The 24,595-nt window shown below is 41.9% G+C and overlaps 1 protein-coding gene across 1 annotated transcript in view; it reads left to right on the forward strand.

The window, feature by feature from the left end:
- Positions 1–6,519: 6,519 nt before the first annotated feature.
- The window catches only part of LOC308094713 (uncharacterized protein), a 30,928-nt gene continuing 12,852 nt past the window's right edge, over positions 6,520–24,595 (forward strand). Inside the window, exons 1-3 of the mRNA XM_080441526.1 lie at positions 6,520–6,566; positions 20,521–20,595; positions 24,195–24,289. Coding sequence (XP_080297652.1) covers positions 24,285–24,289 — 5 coding nt within the window. The 5' untranslated portion in view covers positions 6,520–6,566; positions 20,521–20,595; positions 24,195–24,284. The remainder of the gene's footprint in view (positions 6,567–20,520; positions 20,596–24,194; positions 24,290–24,595) is intronic.

Consider the following 24,595-nt stretch of genomic DNA (forward strand, 5'->3'; position numbering starts at 1 on the left):
TCACAGACAGTGGCTCTTCTATACGTTCTCCTGCTGTTCTGCTGTTCTGCATCGTTTCCTCTGTTTCGCCTATGATTCCTTTGTTGTCCCACTCGTCTGTTACGCCTGATTCACACTGAGTTCCACGCCGGTGGTGCGTGGCGGCGTCGCACGTAGGCCTGTCACAATTATTACACAATCGTCTAATCGCAATTATTTGAGATAATCGCAATTATTTTTTGCATAATCGTCATAATCGTTTCCATGTTGAAACATTTTCACACATAAAAAAAAAAAGAAAAAAAAGCTGAGATAGCAGATCTACAAGCTTATACAACGTGTTGCCTAACATATAATAATAATAATATGCGTAAAACAGGCTTTACTTATTATTATCCCCGCCTAGCCCCTACTACTCTCTCCCTCCCTCCCCACCCACTCTCTCTCTCTTTTTTCACTTATTGCTCTGTTGCTAAGGGGTGATGTGAGGTGAGGGGTGTGTGTGTGTGTGTGTGTGTGTGTGTGTGTGTGTGTGTGTGTGTGTGTGTGTGTGTGTGTGTGTGTGTGTGTGTGTGTGTGTGTGTGAGATCAGACGGAGCGCGCTGTGCATCAAACATTCCAAAAGCGCCCATCGGAGCGTCGGTGTGTCTTGGCTCTCCCCGACATCCTCTGTGTCTGTAGAATACGTGTGGGTTTGAGCTGAGATTGGCTGGCTGGCTGTGGGAGCTCTCTCTCTCTCTCGTTAGGACACTACAGTTGGACAGAGTGCATGTGAGGATAGGAGCTGCTAGGCTATATATCGCTGACAAAAGTGTGTGTCTCTCTCTGTGCAGTGGCACTGTGTGTGTGTGTGTGTGTGTGTGTGTGTGTGTGTGTGTGTGTGTGTGTGTGTGCGCAGAGACACAGTGGCACAGTGGTGGGTGTCTGTCTGCTCTCTCTGCTGTGACTCCCATTCATGGCTGAAACAGTCAGCCCACCTGCTCTCTAGAATGTTCTGCCTCAACGCAACCATCACCTTGTTTTACCTCAATGCAACCATCACCTTGTTTTACCTTGATTTACCTTGATTTACCTTGTTTTACCTGCACCTCAATGCAAGCATCACCTTGTTTTACCTCAATGCAAGCATCACCTTGTTTTACCTGCACCTCAATGCAAGCATCACCTTGTTTTACCTGCACCTCAATGCAAGCATCACCTTGTTTTACCTGCACCTCAATGCAAGCATCACCTTGTTTTACCTGCACCTCAATGCAAGCATCACCTTGTTTTACCTGCACCTCAATGCAACCATCACCTTGTTTTACCTGCACCGACAGAGACAAACATTTTCTTTTCAGTTTATCCAACCCGATCTCGCACTACATAGGTGAAATAGCACGGATGTCATAGGGTGTGCCGATACACTAATTTCACCAAACGATACGATACGATATTTGGCTCACAACTTCGATACGATTTCGATACGATACGCACTTTTTTTATTATGAAAATATATGGGGGAGAAAAAATGCAAACAAATAATTCTGTTTTTGCATTATTCAGACGCAAACTTGTAGCTTTTCAGCTACAATAGCCGTTTTGAATCCAAATAAGGCAATAGTGTGACACCTGACCCGAAAAAAACAGCATGTTGTCACCCTTTTCACCTCGGGGCTGTTTGCATGCCTGATTATTATTTTTTCAAAACGATATTTTTTTTTCTCCAAAACGATACATATCGTCACGAAAACGTATCGCGATATATCGCGGGACGATATATCGGCACACCCCGTACATAGACACCTAGAAAACCTGAAAACCTGTGCATAGCCGCCTCGTATCCCCTCCATTGACTTTGTTAGGTTTTGGACCATGTCGGAGGAGCGCAGTCTCAAGCGAACTGGAGCCACGTGAAGCGCCACCGAGCGAGCTAAAGCGAGCGAGTTGCCGCGCTGAACGCTGCGACGTTCGCTTGAGACTACTCAGCGCTGTCTGAGTTTATATACCGATAGGCACAGAATGGTAAATCATGTTGTGGGGACTGCTCTGCTTCCGGGTTGCAACCCGTGTTATTTCACCGTGGGATTCGCGGCTCATATGCACGGCTTTTCGGGGTTTTCTAGTCGTCTATTGTCATTCATCTATGTTGTGCGAGATCATTCTGGTTTATCACAAAATGATGTGTTGTGAGCTTTTAGATCGCATATTTTCGCTGTGCGACACCGTCGTACAACAAAGTATAAAACAAAGCTTATGTGGTTTAAGGCAGAATGTCAGTTTCCGTACAGCCAGCCATCGTATGAACAAGTAGAAATGGGTTATTGTTGTTGGCCCGGACGGCTGGTGTAGCGGCCCGGGCACCTAGGCTGCTGATGCAGCCTGACAGCGTGCCGTGGAGAAAAAAAAAGCCTAAGAAATATCTTTAACCCTTTAAGACCAGGAACGCATCCGTGTCATTTTAAGATTTCTTTGGCTATTGAAAATAGCAGATCTAGAAGCTCAATTTGAGTTATAAATGTTTGCTTTAAAAGAATGTATATATAATCAAAGATTTGCAAAATTTTTTAAAAAAATTCTAAAAAATGGCAGATCTACAAGCTTGTGAGCTTGTAGATCTGCTATTTTTGAATAGCGAAAGAAATCTTAAAATGACGCAGATGCGTTCCCGGTCTTAATGGATTAACCCATTGAGACCTGAAGCCGATTCTACATGTCTCCTAAATCTCAACAGTTTTCTGAAAAACGTATGTTTCTTTATCAGTGGTGCTCAATCTTTTTCATGTCAAGGACCCCCAGAATTATATGTATTTGGCCGCGGACCCCCATCAAAATATTTTGTTCCAGGGACCCCCAGAAGCAAAGATTTGAGTTAAAAATGTTCGCTTTTAAATATAATATATTCAAAGATTTGCACACATTTTCAAGATTTTTCAAAAATAGCAGATCTACAAGCTCGTAGCGCGGCACTCGGTGCCGCGCTATGACCTTGTAGATCTGCTATTTTTGAATAGCCAAAGTGTCAAATAATGCTTTTTAGCTCAAATCTAAAAATGACACAGTTCCAAGTCTTAATGGGTTAAAAAAAAAAGGAAAAAAAGAAATGCGTGCGTGCGTGCGTGCGTGCGTGCGTGCGTGCGTGTCACTCAGCAGTTAACAGGGCTAATACACTGTAGTTCACATGTGAGCAAAGGGAATCCAAGGATAAATGCCTCCCTAGAGAATGTTAGCAGAGCTGAAGTAAACTGGTTATCTGACTGCCTGCAGGGGTCACGTTAGCTCACTGTGAGGACACCGCTGATAGCAGGAACCTGTGTGTGTAAGTCAAATCATATGACATAACATGTGTGTTTGTTATTAGGTGTGACCAGTGGTGGAAAGTAACTAAGTAAATTTACTTAACTCATTGAGTGCCCAAATTATTTCTGGCTATTTCTGGCCAGTACGATTTTTTTTTGTTGAATTCAAAGTAAAAAAAAAGTGCTTAATTTTTTCAGTGCCATGCTTATTTATGGAATTTTGGTTCTGAGTGCCACAACCAAAATTAATTGTAAAAAAAAAAGTGCTTAGGAGCCGAGATACAGCCTTTTTCAGTAAAAAGTTAAACAAGAAGTGAATGGAGCAGCAAATCTTCAAATCATCATATCTTGGGTTCTGAACATGTTTTTCCAAAAACAAATAATTTTTTTTTATGACGTATTTGACGTCTTGTGGCACACGGGGCGTCAGGCCTCATGACGTATTTGACGTCTTGTGGCACTGAAAGAGTTAAGGACGCGAGATACGTTTTTTTAGTTTTTTTCTATTTTTTTCAAAAACACGTGAAACACGTTAATGGCACGTTGCACCATAGCGGTAAAACACGTGAAACACATTAATGGCACTCAATGAGTTAAGTACTGTACTTAAGTACAATTTTGATGTATTTGTTCTTTACTGGAGTATTTCCAATTTTCTTTACTTTTACTTCTACTCCACTACATCTCAGAGACAAATATTGTACATTTACTCCACTACAATAATTTGAAAACTTTAGTTACTAGTTACTTTTTTAAACATTATTATTATTATTATTACTAAACATTAACGACTTCAACCCTTTACATTTCGGCCATTTGAAAATAGCCGATCTACAAGCTCACAATGTGCATCAACCCCGGCTGGGTCACCTGGGCGAGGGTGTATGTTGTTGCGAGACCCGAAACACCCGATGAGCCCAGATGACCCCAGGCTACAACACTGATGATACGTCCCATCACGTGGGTGCATCCACGTGATGTGTTTTTATTTATATGATACCAATACTTTTGTACTTTCACTCAAGTAAATTTTTTATTCCGGACTTTTACTTTTAACGGAGTACTTCTACATTGCCGTATTGATACTTTTACTTAAGTGTGTGTGTGTGTGTGTGCGTGTGCGCGCGCGTGTGTGTTTGTTTGTGTGAGAGAAAGACAAGTTAAATCATATGACATAACATGTGTGTTTGTTGTCATGTGTGACCAATAACAGAAGCAGCTGATGTCTACTACAGATCTTTGTCTCTTATGTAGGCTGGGGGTCATCAGGGGTCACTTCTGCGTATTTCCTTTACAGTCAACAACCAGGAACACCATTGTCAAAGCTTCCTATTGTATTATATTATTATTATTATTATCCTACATATCATTTTAGGAATGTCAGTCAGTCAGTCTGGTTGTCTGTCTTGGTTCTCCTCAGTAATCAATCGCTCTGCACTTGCACATGGCCATTGATCATTATCATATGCACACCGTGAGGAAGACCCTTTTCCTCTTCCTCACAATTTAAGATGTTTATTTGCGCTTTGCTGTAAACAACGGACATTCTGAGTTCGACTCGGCCGATGGGACTGTCGTCATGGTTACAGCCCCCCAACCTATGGGATCTGTGTGTATGTGTGTGCGTGTGTTCGCTATGGGGGGATGGCTCCGGCCGCGCCCGCTCGCGCGTGTACGTGTGTGTGTGTGTTCGCGACGGGGTGTGCGTGTGTGTGCGTGACGGGGTGTGCGTGTGTGTGCGTGACGGGGTGTGCGTGTGTACGTGTGTGCGTGTGTGTTCGCGACGGGGTGTGCGTGTGTACGTTAGGGCTGTCAAACGAACAGCCGCCCTAGTGTACGTGTGTGTGTGTGCGTGTGTGTGTGTTCGCGACGGGCTTATTTTTTGGGTGAACTATCCCTTTTAAGTTTGCAGTGTCTGCCTGCTAGAAGGAAACCTCTGTCCGTCACTCACTCACTCTGTTCTGCATGGTCCTCCTCAGCGGGTTGAGCTAATTGGTCTCAACTTGCACACACAGACATTGACCATAATTAGCAACATGCTGACCATGGAGGAAGCTCCTTTTTCCCTTCCTCAAAATCTAAGCTGTTTATTAGCGTTTTGATATAAACACTGGAGTTTCGGAGTTCGGCCTACGGGATCTGTCGTCATGGTTACAGCGCCGCAGGGCAGCCTATGGGAACCCTAGCCGTTGGCTACACTAACTTGGCTTACACACACACAGACACACACACACACACACACACACACACACACACACACACACACACCGGCACAGAGATAACGGCAGAACAGGCAGACGCTGCAAACTTAAAGGGATAGTTCAGCCAAAAAACGTTTTTTCTATGGATTAGTCAATCCATGGAGACTAGAATTCATGGATCGTTTTTAGTTTTTGTCTCATTTCTAAGCCAATAATTTGATGACCGGCGGACCGGTAGGCAGTGGTTCCGGTAGGAGACACAAAGGAGACTCTTTGTGTCTCCTACCACCGGAACCCTGCAGGTCATCAAATTATTGGCTTAGGAATGAGACAAAAACTAAAAAATATCCATGAATTCAACTCTCCATGGGGTGACTAATCCATAGAAAAAAAGTCATTTTGGGGGTGAACTATCCCTTTTAAGGACTTTCATTTAGAGCCCGTGTCCACAGTCCACACACACACTGCGTTGTGTGAGCAGGAGGGCGCTCTCCATAGCACTAGCACACACATTGACACGTGCACTGTTCAAATCCACATTGTGTTATTAGCACACATAGCTTAGCTGAAACAGCCTAAACATCAGCTTCTCATGGCTGTGGGTGGCAACGACTCCACGTCAGGTCGTAAATGACCGGGTTGACACACACACACACACACACACACACACACACACACACACACACACACACACACACACACACACACACACACACACACACACACACACACACACACACCATTGACGCCATTGAATATGATTAAATCACTGTCCGAAACTTCATGGGGGACATGAACGAAATGGTGAACGTAACAGTTTGAAGAAGTGAACGGGTTCGTTCACGGCAAAGAACTAGTTCTTATGAACGGATCGATCATGACCGACCCGTCACTAGTTACCATAGTGTCTTATGGCTTATGTCTGTCTTCCCTTCTCATTTACCCAGTCCTGCAGCCATTGCTCATACACACACACACACACGCACATGCACACGTACATGCACACGCATGCGGCTAACGTGTATCATGTGTTGTTTTCTCCGCAGGTGTTCTCTAACAGCGATGAAGCCCCCATCAACAAGAAGCTCCCCAAAGAGCTTCTGCTTAGGTGAGCTAAGCTTAAATGGCACGTAACACACACACACACACACACACACACACACAGACACACAGACACACAGACACACACACAGTCAGTCACAGACACAGACACAGACACACACACACACAAACACGCACACACATAAACACACGCACACAAACACACGGCCACACACACACATACTCACGTGCACGGGCACACATGCGCACACACACACCCAGGGGCAGGGACTGTAGTTCAGGGCTACTGATTAGTTTGTGTTAGCCTTGAAGTGTGTGTGTGTGTGTGTGTGTGTGTGTGTGTGTGTGTGTGTGTGTGTGTGTGTGTGTGTGTGTGTGTGTGTGTGTGTGTGTGTGTGTGTGTGTGTGTGTGTGTGTGTGTGTGTGTGTGTGTGTGTGTGTGTGTGTGGGGTATGTATACAGTACGTATACAGTACTGTATATAATATATGTGTCACCTCCCGTAGTCAGAAATGAGATTCCAATTACAGTCGTGACCTATAGACCAATATGTTGTTCCACAGCAGCTGTGCTTGTCACACAAATCTGAGACAACACCAGTGTAAAAGGAACTAAGTGCATTTACTCAAGTACTGTACTTTAAGTAAAATTTTTAGGTACTTTTACTTTACTGGCGTATTTCCAATTGTCTATACTTTAACTTCTACTCCACTACATCTCAGAGGCAAATATTGTACTTTTACTCTACTGCAATTATTTAGTTACTACAGTTACTAGTTACTTTGCAGATATGTGTGTGTGTGTGTGTGTGTGTGTGTGTGTGTGTGTGTGTGTGTGTGTGTGTGTGTGTGTGTGCGCGTGTGGCCCACCCAGCCATATGGCACACATATACAGTAACATGTGTGTAACGTCAGTGCGTCTATAAATAGACTTGTCTTTGCTGGTGGGGAATTCCGCAGTGCTTTCTGCTCTGCTACCCCCCCCCCCCAACCCCCCCTGCTGTTTCCAGCTGCGCTTCACACACAACCAGCCAGTACGCCCATTATCACCACCATCACACACAAACACACACACACACACACACACACACACACACACACACACACACACACACACACACACACACACACACTTGTACATTTGTATTACTATACTCGTGAGGACGTCATCAATATTTTACGCCGGTGATTTTATGAATGCCATTGAATTTATTTTATTTGTTTTTTAACCATAAGCCTAAAGCCAGAAAATAATATTTTGCAGATCTACAAGCTTACAATGCGTCGCCGCGTGACACGTTGTCAGCTTGTAGATCTGCTATTTATAAGTATAAATCAGGCATAATTCCGTGCCCAGATGATTCCCTGTTTCCTCACACACACACACAGCCTAGGACCTGGCAACTAAAAGGCTGCTTCCTTTCCAACGCTGTTTGTTAATTCTCATGCGATTTGTTTGTTTTTATGCCTATTAACCCTTTTAGACCGGGAACGCATCTGTGTCATTTTAGATTTTTAGCCATAACCATTATTTTATACTTTGGGCTATTCAAAAATAGCAGATCTACAAGCTCATAGCGTGGCACTCTGTGGCGCGCTATGAGCTTGTAGATCTGTTATTTTTGTGCAAATATCTTTTTTTTTTTAAGCGATTTGTAACTCAAATCTTTGCTTCATGGGGGTCCCGGAACAAAATATTTTTAGATGGGGGTCCACAACCAAATACATTTTGGGGGTCCTTGACATGAAAATGTTTGAGCACCACTGATATAGAAAAGTTAGGATTTATAAGACATTTGTAGAAATCCCTCCCAGAAGCAAAAATGTAGTTAAAATGTTCGCTTTAAAAACATATATATAAAAAAATGTGCACACATTTTTCACAAAAAAAAAAAGCAGATCTACAAGCTACGAGCTTGTATATCTGCTATTTTTGAATAGCCCAAAGAAATCTCAAAATGACACACAGATGCGTTCCTGGTCTTAACACATTCCATGCCAGAGTTTAATCTCATAATGTACTCACCAGTGCCAGCGTTTTATTGTTGTTTTTTTTGTTTTTTTCATGTCGCCACAGACCTCGCTAAATAAGTTAAAAGTGCGCGTTCATTTGGTTCTAAACACACAGCGGATCTGTGAGAAACGGCCAGCGAAAATAGTTTCCAAATCCGTGCCGCCATCTTGAAGATACAGCAGATCAACGCTAAACAGTGATCAGCGAGGAGAAAAACAACAACAGAGAAAATCGAGTTTTAAACAGGATCCCAGACAGGAAGCGGATACGATCGAAAAAAACGGAACCCGAATAATTCTGTTTCCGACCGGAAACCGGAAACGGAAATGGATCAAAAAAATTCGGAAAGTGCACCTGGGGCAATTTCAATGGGAATCGGCGGTTCGCGTAGATCTACGCGACTGGCACGCTGCGGCTTTAAATAGGTTCGCGTAGATCTACGCGACTGGCATTCAATGTGTTAATGGGTTAATGTTCCTAAGCCAGGGAACGCTGCAGAAAGCAGTAACGTTGGTATAAACACATGGCGTGAAGCCCAGCCCAGACGTAGAGCTGCAGAACAAGCTGTGAGAGATCCTGATGATGATGTGAGACATTAAGCTGTTTGTTTGATGGAGGATAGCTAGGGCTCTCCCCCCCCCTGGTCGGGAGGGACTCCCTGTTTCTTTGGTGTTTCGCCCCAGGTTTGGGCGTGGTTTTGAGGTTATAGGTTAAGGCACTGGTTCCCGAACAGTGGGTTTGGGACCCATTTGTGGGTCGCAGACACGTTTTTATGGGTCGCGACTCGCAAGTAAATCTCTTCTTTTTTTTTTATATATATAAAAAAAAAAAAAACGTTTTAAATTTCTTTTTTAGAAGTAGTGAAAATGGCAGATCTACAAGCTCACAACGCGTCGCATCGCGACACGTTGTGAGCTTGTAGTTCTGCTATTTTCACTAGTTTGGGTCCCGGGTCCCGGGAAAATGTCTCTTTTGGGGCGAAACACCAAAGAAAGAGGGAGTCCCCCCCTGGTCCTGTTTGATGGAGGATAGCAGGGTTCTCCCCGGTCCAGGGTCCTCTTAGCTGGAGGAGCGCTGATTCAGCAGCACACTGAACGGCCAACACACATTCACGTGTGTGTTACTATAATATTGAGGACATCAGCATCTTTTAGGACGGCTATTTTATCGATGCCATTTCTACGATTTCTTCCCATTTTTTTTAACCCTAACCGTAAAGCATGAAAACAGCCAATCTGAGCTTGTAGATGGCTGTTTTCTGTGTGCAACACGGGTGCCGTGGACCCCTGTCTGAATATGTTTTGTGCCAGGGACCCCCAGAAGCAAAGATTTGCGTACAAAATGTTAAAAATATATATATATTCAAAGCTTTACACACATTTTCAGGATCTTTCAAAAATAACAGATCTACAAGCTCATAGCGCGGCACTCGGTGCTGCGCTATGAGCTTGTAGATCTGCTATTTTTTAATAGCCAAATCTAAGTGGTTAAAATTATTGTGACGCTATGTTAGCTAATTTAGCTAGGGACCCCCTGGTACCCCCCCCCCCACCAAGGACCAAAGAACCACTGCTCTAAACTAAGTATAAATCAGACATGACACACACACACACGCACATACACACACACACAGATACAGACACAGACACGTACCAAACTCCTGTCTGCTCTGAGTTACTATAGCAACAGGCATCCTCAGTCTCCCGTGTCTCTCTCTCTCTCTCTCTCTCTCTCTCTCTCTCTCTCTCTCTCTCTCTCTCTCTCTCTCTCTCTCTCTCTCTCTCTCTCTCTCTCTCTCTCTCTCTCTCTCCCCCCCCCACTCTGGACTGCGTTGGAGCGTGGAGCGGGCCGTAAACCTGTGTTCTGACAGCCAAATGGGATTACTTCCTGCTAGAGGAGAATCCCGTTGTGTACCGCTCCATGTCGGGAAACAAAACAAAAAAAACAACAACAACTGCTAAACACAGACAGACAGAGATTGAAGAAAAGAGAGAGAGAAAAGTCAATTGCGTTTTTAGATTTTGCTCTTTGGTCCGTTTGGTCGTTACGGATGTGGCGTTGTAGCTCATCTAAATGAGATAAAGTGAACCGCTATTGTACTGTATGTGATGTTGGTAGTTTTGTTTTAAAACAACTTCAACCAGTAAGACCAGGAACGTGTCTCTGTCATTTTAGATTTCTTTGGCTATTCAAAAATAGCAGATCTACAAGCTCATAGCGTGGCACCGAGTGCTGCGCTACGAGCTTGTAGATCTGCTATTTTTTTTAAGTCGGTTCGGCTACGATGTTTGTTGATGTTCAATCAATGATGTACAATGTTCGTCCGGTTTGGCATTGTGAGCTTGTAGATCTGCTATTTGAATTCCGGACTTGTATTTGTAACAGAGTACTTCTACTTTGCAGTATTGATACATACTTTTACTGTGCTGTGAGTTTGTGAGAGTGACCCTTGACCTACATGAAGCACAGATCCCTCTGTGCTTTCGATGTGATCAAATCAAACTTTATTTATACAGCACACTTAAAAACGACTGTCGTCGACCAAAGTGCCGTACATGTCAAGAAACGATACGACAAAACAATACAATCATATACAATCAAACAGGAGGTGATCAAGTTAAAATAAAGCTCGACTGTGATTTAAAAGCCAAGTCGAAAAAGTGAGTCTTAAAGCAAGGACTTGATGGACCGGGCGGATTGAATGTGTGTTTATTGGCTTGTTGTCATACAATTGCACTTAATGCCAAAGAGCAACAAATCAAAAAGGTCAAATGGAGCAGAACTCCACTCATAAGTGGTGGAAAGTACATTTACTTGAGTACTGTACTTTAGTACAATTTTGAGGTATTTGTACTTTATTGGAGTATTTCCAATTTCCAATACTTTTACTTCTACTCCACTACATCTCCGAGGCAAATATTGTACTTTTACTCCACTACAATCATTTGAAAACTTTAATTACTAGTTACTTTGTAGATTTTGATTATTATTTCAAAACGTGCATTAAGCACTTCAGCCCTACATACATTTCGGCCATTTGAAAATAGCCAATCTGATCTGCTATTTTCAAAAGATTTTTTATACAATTTATATTTGAAAGCTTGTGAAACGGGACATTCTACATAATGAGTACTTTCTGCTTTTGGTATTTTAATTACATTTTGATACCAATACTTTTTGTGAGTGGTTGAATCCCAGCGGCACGTTTCCTATACTCGTGTATATTCCCTTGAGCAGAAAGTAAAACATTTGAATACTTTTTCCACCACTATATGCTCATAATAATAATATTGTCAGGAGGTCGGGGTGGGGGCAGCAGGCTGGTGTCACCTATAGGCCATTAGAAACAGATGCCAGTGCAGTTTAGTGTCCTCAGAGAGGGAGAGAGAGAGAGAGAGAGAGAGGGCTATTCTTAACCGTGATGCTTGTGGAGTGGAGAGCACTCTATCTATCGGATGGCAAAATGTGCTAAGAGGGCTCATCCAAATTCACTCCCCTGATTGGCTGTAAGTGCGAGTGCAAGGCAGCGAGGCCCCTGTGCTTAGCTCAAGGGCCCCTCTCTGACTTATAACCCATTTGAAAAGCGTCCGTGTCATTTTAGATTTCTTTTGGGCTATTCAAAAATAGCAGATCTACAAGCTCATACTGCAGCTATGCTCAAATATTAGCTTCATGGGGGGTCCCTGGAACAAAACAATTTGAGATGGGGGTACGCGGCCAAACATGCTGTATATCTAAAAACATACTGTATATCTAAATCCTAACCGTATGTTGCTATATCAGTGGTGCTCCAACTTTTCCATGTCAAGGACCCCCAAAATTATACGTATTTGGCCGCGGACCCCCATCTCAAAATAAGTTGTTCCAGGGACTCCCCCAGAAGCACAGATCAGAGTTAAAAATGTTCGCTTTAAAACATATATATTCAAAAAAAATCCACAGATTTTTCCAAAAATAGCAGATCTACAGCTTATTAGCTTGTAGATCTGCTATTTTTTTAATAGACAAATGACACAGAAGCGTGTCTGTGCATGGTGGTATGTGTACATCGTGGGTTTCTCCGCATAGCTTTTCTAGCGGCTTTCAAGGACAAACCATCCTCTGACGTTATAGATTATACAAACATGTCCCGACATGCCCCCCCGAGCCCAACGCGCACACACACACACACACACACACACACACACACACACACACACACACACACACACACACACACACACTGCCCTTTTGTCCGGAGCCTATACGAGAGGAGAACAATGGTGAGCTCCTGTTTCCTGCGGGTTAAAAAGGACATTCCAGTTCAGAACCCCAGCTGCACTGTGGAAGCTCTGACACGGACACAACAAATAGCCCCCCTCCCCTCCCCCCCCGTCCTATAAGCAGGACGCTTTCCTCTGACAGAACACCCTCCTTTTCTAAAATTAATTACAGCCAATCGCGCGCGCGTGTGTGTGTGTGTGTGTGTGTGTGTGTGTGTGTGTGTGTGTGTGTGTGTGTGTGTGTGTGTGTGTGTGTGTGTGTGTGTGTGTGTGTGTGTGTGTGTGTGGCTCTCAGTGGTGGAAAGTAACTAAGTACATGTACTACTAGAGTACTGTACTTAAGTACAATTTTGAGGTATTTTTACTTTACTGGAGCATTTCCAATTTTCAGTACTTTTTATTTCTACTCCATCTCAGAGACAAATATTGTTCTTTTACTCCGATACAATTATTTGAAAACATAAACATACATTAACCACTTCAGCCCTATATACATTTGGGCCATTTGAAAATAGCAGATCTACAAGCTCATGCGATGCGACGCATTGTGAGCTTGCAGATCGGCTATTTTCAAATGATTTCTATACATTTGAAAACTTGAAATGGGACATTCTGCATAATGAGTGCTTTTACTTTTGGTACTTTTAAGTACATTCTGATGCCAATACTTTTGTACTTTTACTCAAGTACATTTTGAATTCCGGTACTTGTAACAGAGTATTTCTACATTGTGGTATTGATACGTTTACTCCTTTAAGTAAACAATGTGAGTACTTTTTCCACCACTGGCTGTGTGTGCGTCTGTCTGTCTTTCTGGGCCTGTCTGTCTGTCTGTCTGTGGTGGCCTTTGCTTGTCTGAGTGCCAGAGATTAGTCATTGGCAGATTAGTGGATTGAGCTGACCCACTGTCCCTCTCTCCATGCTGCATGCGGCCCTTTGTGGCCTCACACACTTCTGTCTGTCTGTCTGTCTGTCTGTCTGTCTGTCTGTCTGTCTGTCTGTAGACCATCTCTGTAATCAACACGAGACTTGCCCTTTTATGTCTGCTTTATTTATTTATTTATTTAAGAGGGACAATGCACATTGATCAACATGTCCGTTATTCACATCCATGTAAATGAGCCAGAGTTAGTTAAGAGTTGGCTAATTTTCATCTGTAGTCCCTGAGCAGGCTGTTAAAAAAAGTGGTATAGTTATCCATACAAAAAGCAATCTGGGAACCCATCGCCAAATGAAAAGGAAAAACAGCGCCCTCTGCTGTTTTTTACTATCTCACTTGGCTCTGGGAGGAAGTCGACGTAGCACACGTACGCAAGGAAACCGGGGTTTTGGTCTGCGTTCAGCCTTTCACTTCCGGTGGTGCGACTATGTTTTCATTCCCACTAACAATATTTCTACACGGAACACTAACACCACTTCTCCCAGAGAACATGGATCGTTTTGGTTATAAGCCCACTTGTTTCTATGAGGAAAGAGCAAGTTAAAATGTGAATGTCTTTCCGTGGTTTTGTCTGCTCCGAGGACGCTATCATTAAATGAGTTTCGGTTTGTTTCTAGAGGGGAAGGATCGGCAGACACGTAAATCCCGCCCACTACATTTGATTGGGTAAAGCGCAGCCTTCTTCCTGATCTGAAGGCACGCCCACTTGTAGGCCAGTGCATACACGATATGACGAACCCCCCCGACAGATTCAAACGCAGAGCAGAATCTGTTCTTGAGAGATAATACAAAAAGTGACATCATCGTCAACAATACAAAACAAGTAGACATAGTACAGAAGACAAAACAAATACAGTAAAATAAGATTTTTTTTTTACATTCAGAGAACCTCAGAGATATAGATCATGATCATTACTAATATGTGATGATTGGATAAAAAATACACAAAGGGCACAAATGACCGGGTTCTAGAATTGTTTAAAGGGATAGTTAAAACATTTCTTTTTTTTTTGATTAGTCACCCCATGGAGACTTGAAGTCATGGATATGTTTGAGTTTTTGTCGCATTCCTAAGCCAATCATTTGATGACCAGCGGACCGGTAGGCTAGCGGTTCCGGTACAAAAAAAATATCCATGAATTCAAGTCTCCATGGGGGTGACTAATCGATAAAAATAATAAAAAAAGTACCACTAATTCGTGGACATTTTCAAAATTAGCTAAAATAGCAGATCTAGGAGCTCACAAAGGAAAACCGTGCGACACATTGTGAGCTTGTAGATCAGCTGTATTTTTGCTTTTCAAAAGTATATGGCGCTTAAGTGGTCAATAGACTGTTATAAATAAACAATAAAATCTGTGAACTCATATTCTCTGTCTGTCCCTCTCTCTCTCTCTCTCTCTCTCTCTCTCTCTTTCTCTCTTTCTCTCTTTCTCTCTTTCTCTTCCTCTCTCTCTCTCTCTCTCTCTCTCTCTCTCTCTCTCTCTCTCTGTGTGTAGAATCTTCTCCTACCTAGACGTGGTAACACTGTGTCGGTGCGCCCAGGTGTCTAAGGTAAGCTCTTTCCTTTCCTCTCTGTGAAGCTCAGCATTCCGTCTGGAAAAAGTACTCAGATATATATATAAGATATTTTATTTAAGTAAAAGTAGCAATCAGTGGCGTACCCACCATAGAGGCAGGGCAGGCGGCCGCCTGCCCAACTAAAATCTAGCCTCCCCTAGAAAATAAAGTAAAAGACTGAAAAACAGGCAGTGAAAAGAATCCAAAGAGAATAGTGGCCGTCGGACCTCCTCGTCCATTCACGCGGGCAGGCAGCCAATCACTAACGTATCCATTCAGCAGAGCTACGTCGCCTATAGTGATGCAAATGTATGCCTTTATCTTCATGGGGTGCCAGGAGTGCCAGGTGTGGGGGTCTGGGCCATCACCTGTAGTACTCACCTGGCATAAAAGGGGCTCTGAGTCTGAGAGCAGCTTGAGCCATTAAACTACAACATGAAGAGACCACCGCTGAATAATTGATAGATTGATTATACTTGCATATTGTTTTTATTAACGTTTTTCAGTTTTGTAGTCAGTGTAGTGTTGGGGGGGGGGGGGATGGTAGGTAGAGAAAAATATCTCGCCTGCCCTAAATGTAATTTCTGGGAACGCCACTGGTAGCAATACCACGATATAAAAATACTCTGTTACGTGAAAGGCCTGTGTTAAAAAATATCACTTGAGTAAAATTACTAAAGTATTGGCATCAAAATATACTTAAAGTACCAAAGGGAAAAGTACTAAAATGTTTGAAAATAGCAGATCTACAAGCTCACAACGCTGCGGTGCGATGCTTTGTGTGCCCACTTGTATTATATATATATTGAATCTATTTTCAAATAGCCTGTGTATAAAATAGGGCTAAAGTGGTTAATGTATGTTTCACAATATCATAATCTATATCTGCAAAGTAACTAGTAACTAAAGTTTTCAAATAATTGTAGTGGAGGAAAAGTACATTTGCCTCTGAGATGTAATGGAGTAGAGGTAAAAGTACAGAAATTTGCAAATACTCCAGTAAAGTAAAAAATACCTCAAAATTGTACTTAAGTACAGTACTTGAGTAGATGCACTTAGTTACTTTCCACCACTCGACTAGTACTAGTGCACTAATGCACGTTAAAACAAAACCAGGGCATTGGGTCAAAGAAGTCTCTCCACTGTGAGAAAAAAGGCAACAAAAAATACCTTTTGGGGAATGTCTCATTGGGCATGGCGCCACCCTCTGGCCTCGTGAGACTATTCCCTTCCCAGAGTGCACTACTGTGGCAGTTGGCTCCAGTGTTGCCAGATTGAGAGAGAAATAAGCAGCCAGGTCTATGAAAACAAGCGACTAATAGGCCACATGACCTATATACATATATATATATATATATATATATATATATATATATTGAAAATAGCCGATCTACAAGCTCACAACGCGTCTTCATAGAAAGACTTCATAGAAAAACAAGCCCAAAGTCGCTTATAATAAGCAGACATGGCAACACTGGTTGGCTCCATTATGAATGAACTATGTAAGAATGATCATTTGTGAGCAGAGACAAAAGCACTATGAGCCCCAATGAACTATGTAAGAATGACACAGTGGTGGGAAAAGTACTCAAATGTGTATCAACACTGCAATGTAGAAATACTCTGTTGCAAGTAAAAGTCCGAAAAAAATCAAAATTTACTTGAGTAAAAGTACAAGAGTATTGGTATCAAAATGTACTTAAAAGTATCAAAAGTAGAAAGTACTCATTATGCAGAATGTCCCCATTTCAAGTTTTCAAATGTATAAAAATCTTTTGAAAATTGCAGATCTACAAGCTCACAATGCGGAGCTTGTAGATCTGCTATTTTCAAATGCAGTGCTGATTTTGACAGCAAATTTTGATTTAGTTTTAGTCATAGTCTTTTGAATACAATTCCATTTAGTTTTAGTCATATTTTAGTCATCTGAAATGTTTTAGTTTTTGTCTAGTTTTAGTCGACTAAATATCATACGATTTTAGTCGACTAAAACTACAGTTGATTTAGTCGACTAAAATGTATGTTGGCGGTGCCTTGATGGCGGTCGTAATGGCTGATTTCACAATTGGTTGCATGCTGAAAATAGCCGCGACGCGTTGTGAGCTTGTAGATCTGCTATTTTCAGAGTGTAACACCCGAGCGCAAACAAGCATGAAATGTCTCGTCTTAGTTCTACTGGATCTCTCCTCCACTCGTCCCTCACTAACATTTTAGTCTAGTTTTTATTTGTTGACGAAATTGTCAATATATTTAGTCTTAGGCTTAGTTTTTATTTAGTTTTTGTTTAGTTTTCGTCAGTGAAAAAAGGTACTACATCTCAGAGGCAAATATTGTGCTTCTACTCCACTACAATTATTTGAAAACTTTAGTTACTTTGTAGATTTAGATTATTAATGTATACAAAACATACATTAACCACTTCACCCCTATATACATTTCGGCCTTTTGAAAATAGCTGATCTACAAGCTGACAATGCGTCGCATCACGACCCATTGTGAGCTTGTAGATCTGCTATTTTCAAAACATTTTCTTCTTCTTTTTTTTTTTTACTTATGAAATGGAACATTCTGCATAATTAGTACTTTTACTTTTACTAAGTACATTTTGATGCTAATACTTTTGTTTTGAAGTTTTGAATTCCGGACTTTTACTTGTAACAGAGTATTTCTACATTGCAGGATTGATACTTTTACTTAAGTAAAACATTTGAGTACTTTTTCCCACCACTGGTTAGAATAGAGAAAGAAAGGAACAAAGAGCAAGTTAAATACCAGGAAGGCACAGAGTCAACTCAAATACACATACAGTACAATGTCCAATACACACATAAGGCGCATGATTTAAAAATAGCAATGGATAAATAGCGATGCAGAAAGCAGGATTGCTTCTTGTGCAGGTGGGAGACGTTAACATACTGCATCCACTTGATATAAATAGCAGCAGGTATAACATCACAGTTTCATGTGCACGGTTAACCCTTTCAGTCCAGCAACACATCTGTGCCATTTAAAGATTTCTTTGGCTATTAAAAAATAGCAGGTATACAAGCTCAGAGTGCCGCGCTATGAGCTTGTAGATCTGCTATTTTTAGAAAAATCTTGAACATTTGTACAAATCTTTGAATGTATATATTTTTAAAGCGAACATTTGTATCTCAAATCTTTGCTCTCACCATCTCAAAACATTTTGTGATGGGGGTCCGCGGCCAAAAAACATCTAAAAAATGTTTTCTAAATCCTAACAGTATGTTGCCATATCAGTGGTGCTCCAACTTTTCCATGTCAAGGACCCACGAAATGATATGTATTTGGCCACGGACCCCCATCTCAAAATATGTTGTTCCAGGGACCCCCAGAAGCACAGATCGGAGTTCAAAATGTTCGCTTTAAAACATGTATATTCAAAGATTTGTACACATTTTCCACAATTTCTTTCTAACAAATTGTTCATTGCACTTGGTGCGCTTGTAGATCTGCTATTTCTTTGTGGCATAGTTCAAGCAAACCATAGCAATATAAAAGTATGTTAATATGTTTTCTTTCTTGTGCAATTCTTTATTTAGAAAAAGTGTGTACATCCTACCACATGCTCATATACCAAACCCTGGTAGAAGTTGCAACCCTTCCAAAATTACAAACCTGCTCTTTAAAAAAACACGACAAAAGTATGTTAATATGTTAACTTATTAATGTCTGGTGTCAGAACCTAAGCCTATAATAACTATTTTATTTATTTAGTGGGTTTTTTTCTACCTGTAGGTGCTTGTATTACAAGGTGTTTACTTTTCATGTTGTCAAGCCGTATGCTGCATCATTCATAACGTCAAACTGCCTGAAACTACACCCTCTCCTGGTGTTCTCTGCATACTGCGCACACCAAACTACACCCTCCTCCATAGACATCCAGCACACAGCCCTCCATGGGCCATTCATTTTTACTGCATGTAACGATAACACTTACAAGCACCCCCCCCCCAACCCCCGCCCCCCTTCTGGCCCTCTTCACTGTATCTCTGTCATGAAGTGTTCCTCAACAATCCAACCCCTCTAAAAAAAAACGTTGTTGCAAAAGCAATACAATAATTATATCCAATATACAGACATACAGGCAGTACAAATTATAACATAAACGATAACATAATGAATTGAGTACAAAGGACCCCAATGGAAACAAGCCATAGTGCTTTCTTGGGTTTAAAATCCTCTTAACAGAGGCCTTGTATTGAACTGTACTTCCCCGTGCTTGTCTTTGCAAACTGTTAATAAAGTATTCAATCAATCAATCAAAGGTGAAGATAACACGCTATTGCATTCAAACCCATTTAGACCTCTTCTAAAAGAGCCTTCTAAATCCAGCTTTCCCAAAAGAAAAAAGAAGTCTGTTAAAAAGATAAAGTTCTATATAGTTGTCATTGCTTGCTAAAGAGGATTGGTTCATTAACATGGGGTTACTATCTCTCCATCTACCCACAGCTCTTTAGTAAACAGAACATTTATTTTTCATGTCAGGATACAAATGTTATCCAATCAGGAGAGAGAACTCGTTATACAGGATAAAACAAGTGAAATTGGAAGTGCAGAAACAACAAAATGAGTTGGACAGATTTGGTTACACGACAACATTGAAACTGATCAATGATCTTTGTGGGGTTTGGACTGATCGGATGGTTGCTATGGTAACACTGTGTATGTGAAAGGCTGTCATATGCAGCAGTGGTTCTCAAACCTTTTCAATGTCAAGGACCCCCAAATTGGTATTTATTTGGCCGCGGACCCCCATCTCAAAACGTTTTGTGCCAGGGACCCCCAGGAGCAAAGATTTGAGTTAAATATGTTCGCTTTAAAAAACTATAAGATTTGCACACATTTTCAAGATTTTTTAAAAATTGCAGATCTACAAGCTCATATCGCGGCACTCTGTGCCGCGATATGAGCTTGTAGATCTGCAATTTTTTAATAGCCCAAAGTATAAAATATGGATTAAGTGGTTAAAATGATTGTGGCGCTTGAAACGCGCCGCGATTGGAACTTGTAGATCTGCTACTTTTGATGCTTGTGTGTGACGCTGTAGTGTGATCAAGTAGGACGTTCATTTACCAATAAATATTAGAAAATGGATATAAGAAGTTTCTGCTGTTTATATTGCTGTTATAATATAAACATTGTATTGTGAGTTACTGGTAGTTCTTCATCCATCTCTCTCTCTCTCTCTCTCTCTCTCTCAGGCATGGAATGTCTTGGCCCTGGATGGCAGCAACTGGCAGAAGATCGACCTGTTCAACTTCCAGACAGACATCGAGGTGAGAGAGAGAGAGAGAGAGAGAGAGAGAGAGAGAGGAGGGGGAGAGAGAATGTGTGTCATTGAGAGAGAATCTGTGTTCTTTTGTGTGTGTGTGTGTGTGTGTGTGTGTGTGTGTGTGTGTGTGTGTGTGTGTGTGTGTGTGTGTGTGTGTGTGTGTGTGTGTGTGTGTGTGTGTGTGTGTGTGTGTGTGTGTGTGTGTGTGTGTGTGTGTGTGTGTGTGTGTGTGTGTGTGTGTGTGTGTTTGTGCAAGAGTGAAAATGTGTGTCTTATCTGTAAATGTGTCATTTGTTTGTGTGCGCGTGTTTCCCAGGGCTTAGTGCTGCTGGGTCAGTAGGCTTGTGTGTGTGTGTGTGTGTGTGCGCGCGTGTGTGCACGCGCGACGTCACAGCTTAGCCTCATAGTAACCTGGGTCATGTCAGGATTCCTCTTTCTCTCTCTCTCTCTCTCTGTCTCTCTCTCTCTCTGTAGTCTGCTGCTCTCCCCGCTCTGTCTGTCTGTGTCTCTCTCTCTCTTTGTGTCTGACTGTATCAGATTCACCTCAACAAGGGCTCTTTATTAACCCATTAAAGGGATAGTTCACCCCCAAAATGAATTTCTATGGATTTCTCACCCCATGGAGACTTGAATTCATGGATATTCCTAAGCATTCCTAAGCCAATAATTTGATGACCGACAGCGGTTCCGGTAGGAGACACAAAGAGTCTCCTTTGTGTCTCCTAACGGAACCACTGTCTGCCGGCCATCAAATTATTGGCTTAGGAACTTCGTGCCGCGCTGCGACGCTGTGAGCTTGTATATCTGCAAATTTTTTTATAATTACCGTTCTAAACCACTGTTCTCTGAAAAAACGTATATTGCTAAACATCTAAAACGACACGCATGCTCTCCCGGTTTTAATGTGTTAAAACATACTGTACAAGATCAATTTATGTAATTGTGTTTTAATAAAGCATCTATAGCAGAGATCAGTTCTGTCACCCTCACTAAGGTTATGGATTTCCCTTCTTACACACTGAGGTTGTCTTTGACTGACTCTCTTTGTCTTTGACTTTCTGTGTCCTTATGTTTTTTTGTCTCTGACTCTTTGACTTTCTGTGTCCTTATTTTTTTTGTCTCTGACTCTTTCACTTTCTGTGTCCTTATGTGTTTTTGTCTCTGACTCTTTGACTTTCTGTGTCCTTATGTTTTTGTCTCTGACTCTTTGACTTTCTGTGTCCTTATTTTTTTTGTCTCTGACTCTTTCACTTTCTGTGTCCTTATGTGTTTTTGTCTCTGACTCTTTGACTTTCTGTGTCCTTATGTTTTTTTGTGTCTGACTCTTTGACTTTCTGTGTCCTTATGTTTTTGTGTCTGACTCTTTGACTTTCTGTGTCCTTATGTTTTTTTTGTGTCTGACTCTTTGACTTTCTGTGTCCTTATGTTTTTGTCTCTGACTCTTTGACTTTCTGTGTCCTTATGTTTTTGTCTCTTACTCTTTGACTTTCTGTGTCCTTATGTTTTTGTCTCTGACTCTTTGGCTTTCTGTGTCCTTATGTTTTTGTCTCTGACTCTTTGACTTTCTGTGTCCTTATGTTTTTGTCTCTGACTCTTTGGCTTTCTGTGTCCTTATGTTTTTGTCTCTGACTCTTTGGCTTTCTGTGTCCTTATATTTTTGTCCCTGACTCTTTGACTCTGTGTCCTTATGTTTTGTCTCTGACTCTTTGGGCACTATTTTACACCCAGTGCTAAATGGCGCTAGTAGGTGGTGCAGCAGAATTGATCATTGTTATTTTACAGCCAATGCGTTGTCATTATCACGCCCAGCGCCCAAGTACAGTATAATTACCAAATGTACTGTGGCTCATCAGTGCATTGATAGGTGATGTTGGTCTTAAAATGTGGTGTGCATTACTGGTGCGTTGCTTGCTATCTTAGGGACAGTGAGAAAAGTCAAAAAGCCATTAGACCAGCCCTAAGCTGCTGTTAAATCCTTAGACCAGCCTTTAAATCCTTAGACCAGCCCTAAGCTGGTGTTAAATCCTTAGACCAGCCTTTAAATCCTTAGACCAGCCCTAAGCTGCTGTTAAATCCTTAGACCAGCCCTAAGCTGCTGTTAAATCCTTAGACCAGCCCTAAGCTGCTGTTAAATCCTTAGACCAGCCCTAAGCTGCTGTTAAATCCTTAGACCAGCCCTAAGCTGCTCTTAAACAGTGACAGCTTAGATATTTCCTTACTGTTTAGAGAGCTCATTAAGATGCGCGCCTACGTAGCCAGATTCAGAATGAGCTGCTCGTCTTTGGAGATGCATTTTTAAAAATGTTATTAATAGGATTAATGACGAATCAGATATCGGCGCCGGGAGTTAAGACTACTGTAACGTGAAGCTGGTCTAAGCAGCAATGTGTTTTTTTACTCTTCTCTCTGTGTGTAAGATAGCATTTACCTCCATTTAAGACCCACACGCCCATGGGCACTAGATAGGCGGAAGATGGTTTGGTATGTAAACAACGTGGGCGTTGGGCATAAAAAGCTGCTGTTGGTTGGAAAATAGCTGAATAATAGCAATGTTAATTGGGCTGCTGTGCTGAGTGGAAGATAAGCCGGGTGGAAGATAATGTGCTTTAGACTTTGACTCTCTCTCTCTCTCTCTCTCTCTCTCTGACACTCTCTGACACTCTCTGACACTCTCTCTCTGTCCCTGACTCTCTCTCTCTCTCTCTCTCTCTCTCTCTCTCTCTCTGACACTCTCTGACACTCTCTGACACTCTCTCTCTGTCCCTGACTCTCTCTCTCTCTCTCTCTCTCTCTCTCTCTCTCTCTCTCTCTCTCTCTCTCTCGCTGTCCCTGACCCTCTCTCTCTCTCTCTTTCTCGCTGTCCCTGACCCTCTCTCTCTCTCTCTCTCTCTCTCTCTCTCTCTCTCTCTCTCTCTCTCTCTCTGTCCTGGTCTCTGACTCTAAATGTATCTCTGTCTCCATCTGTGTCTTGAGTCCAGTGGTGTAAAGTAACTAAGTACATTTACTCAAGTACTGTGCTTAAGTACAATTTTGAGGTACTTTTACTTTACTGGAGTACTTCCATTGTCTACTTCTACTCCACTACATCTCAGAGGCAAATATTGTACTTTTACTCCACAAAAAGTATTTGAAAACTTTAGTTACTATGCAGATATAAATTATGACATTATAAAACATACATTAACCACTTTAGCCCTGTTTTATACCTAGGCTATTTGAAAATAGCAGATTCTGAGCTTGTAGATCGGCTATTTTAGTAGTTTTACTTTTGGTACTTTAAGTACATGTTGATACCAATACCTTTGTACTTTACTCAAGTAAATTTTTAATTCCGGACTTTTACTTGTAACTGAGTACTTCTACATTGCAGTATTGATACTTTTACTTAAGTAAAACATTTGAGTACTCTTTCCACCACTGGTCTTGAGTCTGTCTCTTTACGTGTGTGTGTGTGTGTGTGTGTGTGTGTGTGTGTGTGTGTGTGTGTGTGTGTGTGTGTGTGTGTGTGTGTGTGTGTGTGTGTGTGTGTGTGTGTGTGTGTGTGTGTGTCTCTCTGTGTCTCTGACTGTGTCTGTCTGACTGTGTCTCTTGTGTCTCACACAGGGGCGGGTGGTGGAGAACATCTCAAAGCGCTGTGGAGGCTTCCTGAGGCAGCTCAGCCTGAGAGGCTGTCTCAGTGTAGGAGACGCATCCATGAAGTGAGACCCCCCCCCTCTTCTTCTTCTTCTTCTTCCCTGTGTCAGCGCATGACCATATATATCATTAGCAGTGGTGGAAAAAGTACTCGCCTTTTTTACTTGAGTAAAAGTATCAATACTGTCGCATCGCGACGCGTTGTACGCTTGTAGATCTGCTATTTTCAAAGTAACTAGTAACTAAAGTTCAAAAAAATTTGTTGAAAAGAGCCGAACAGACTCTTGTTATCTCTTTGGTTAGAGATGACAAAAGAGCCACCAGGCAGGCCAGCTTTACGAGGGTCTCTTCATAGGGGGGCTGGCTGTCTG

This window comes from Gymnoscopelus braueri (assembly GCF_963280865.1).
Source record: "Gymnoscopelus braueri genome assembly, chromosome: 11".
Lineage (NCBI taxonomy): Eukaryota > Metazoa > Chordata > Actinopteri > Myctophiformes > Myctophidae > Gymnoscopelus > Gymnoscopelus braueri.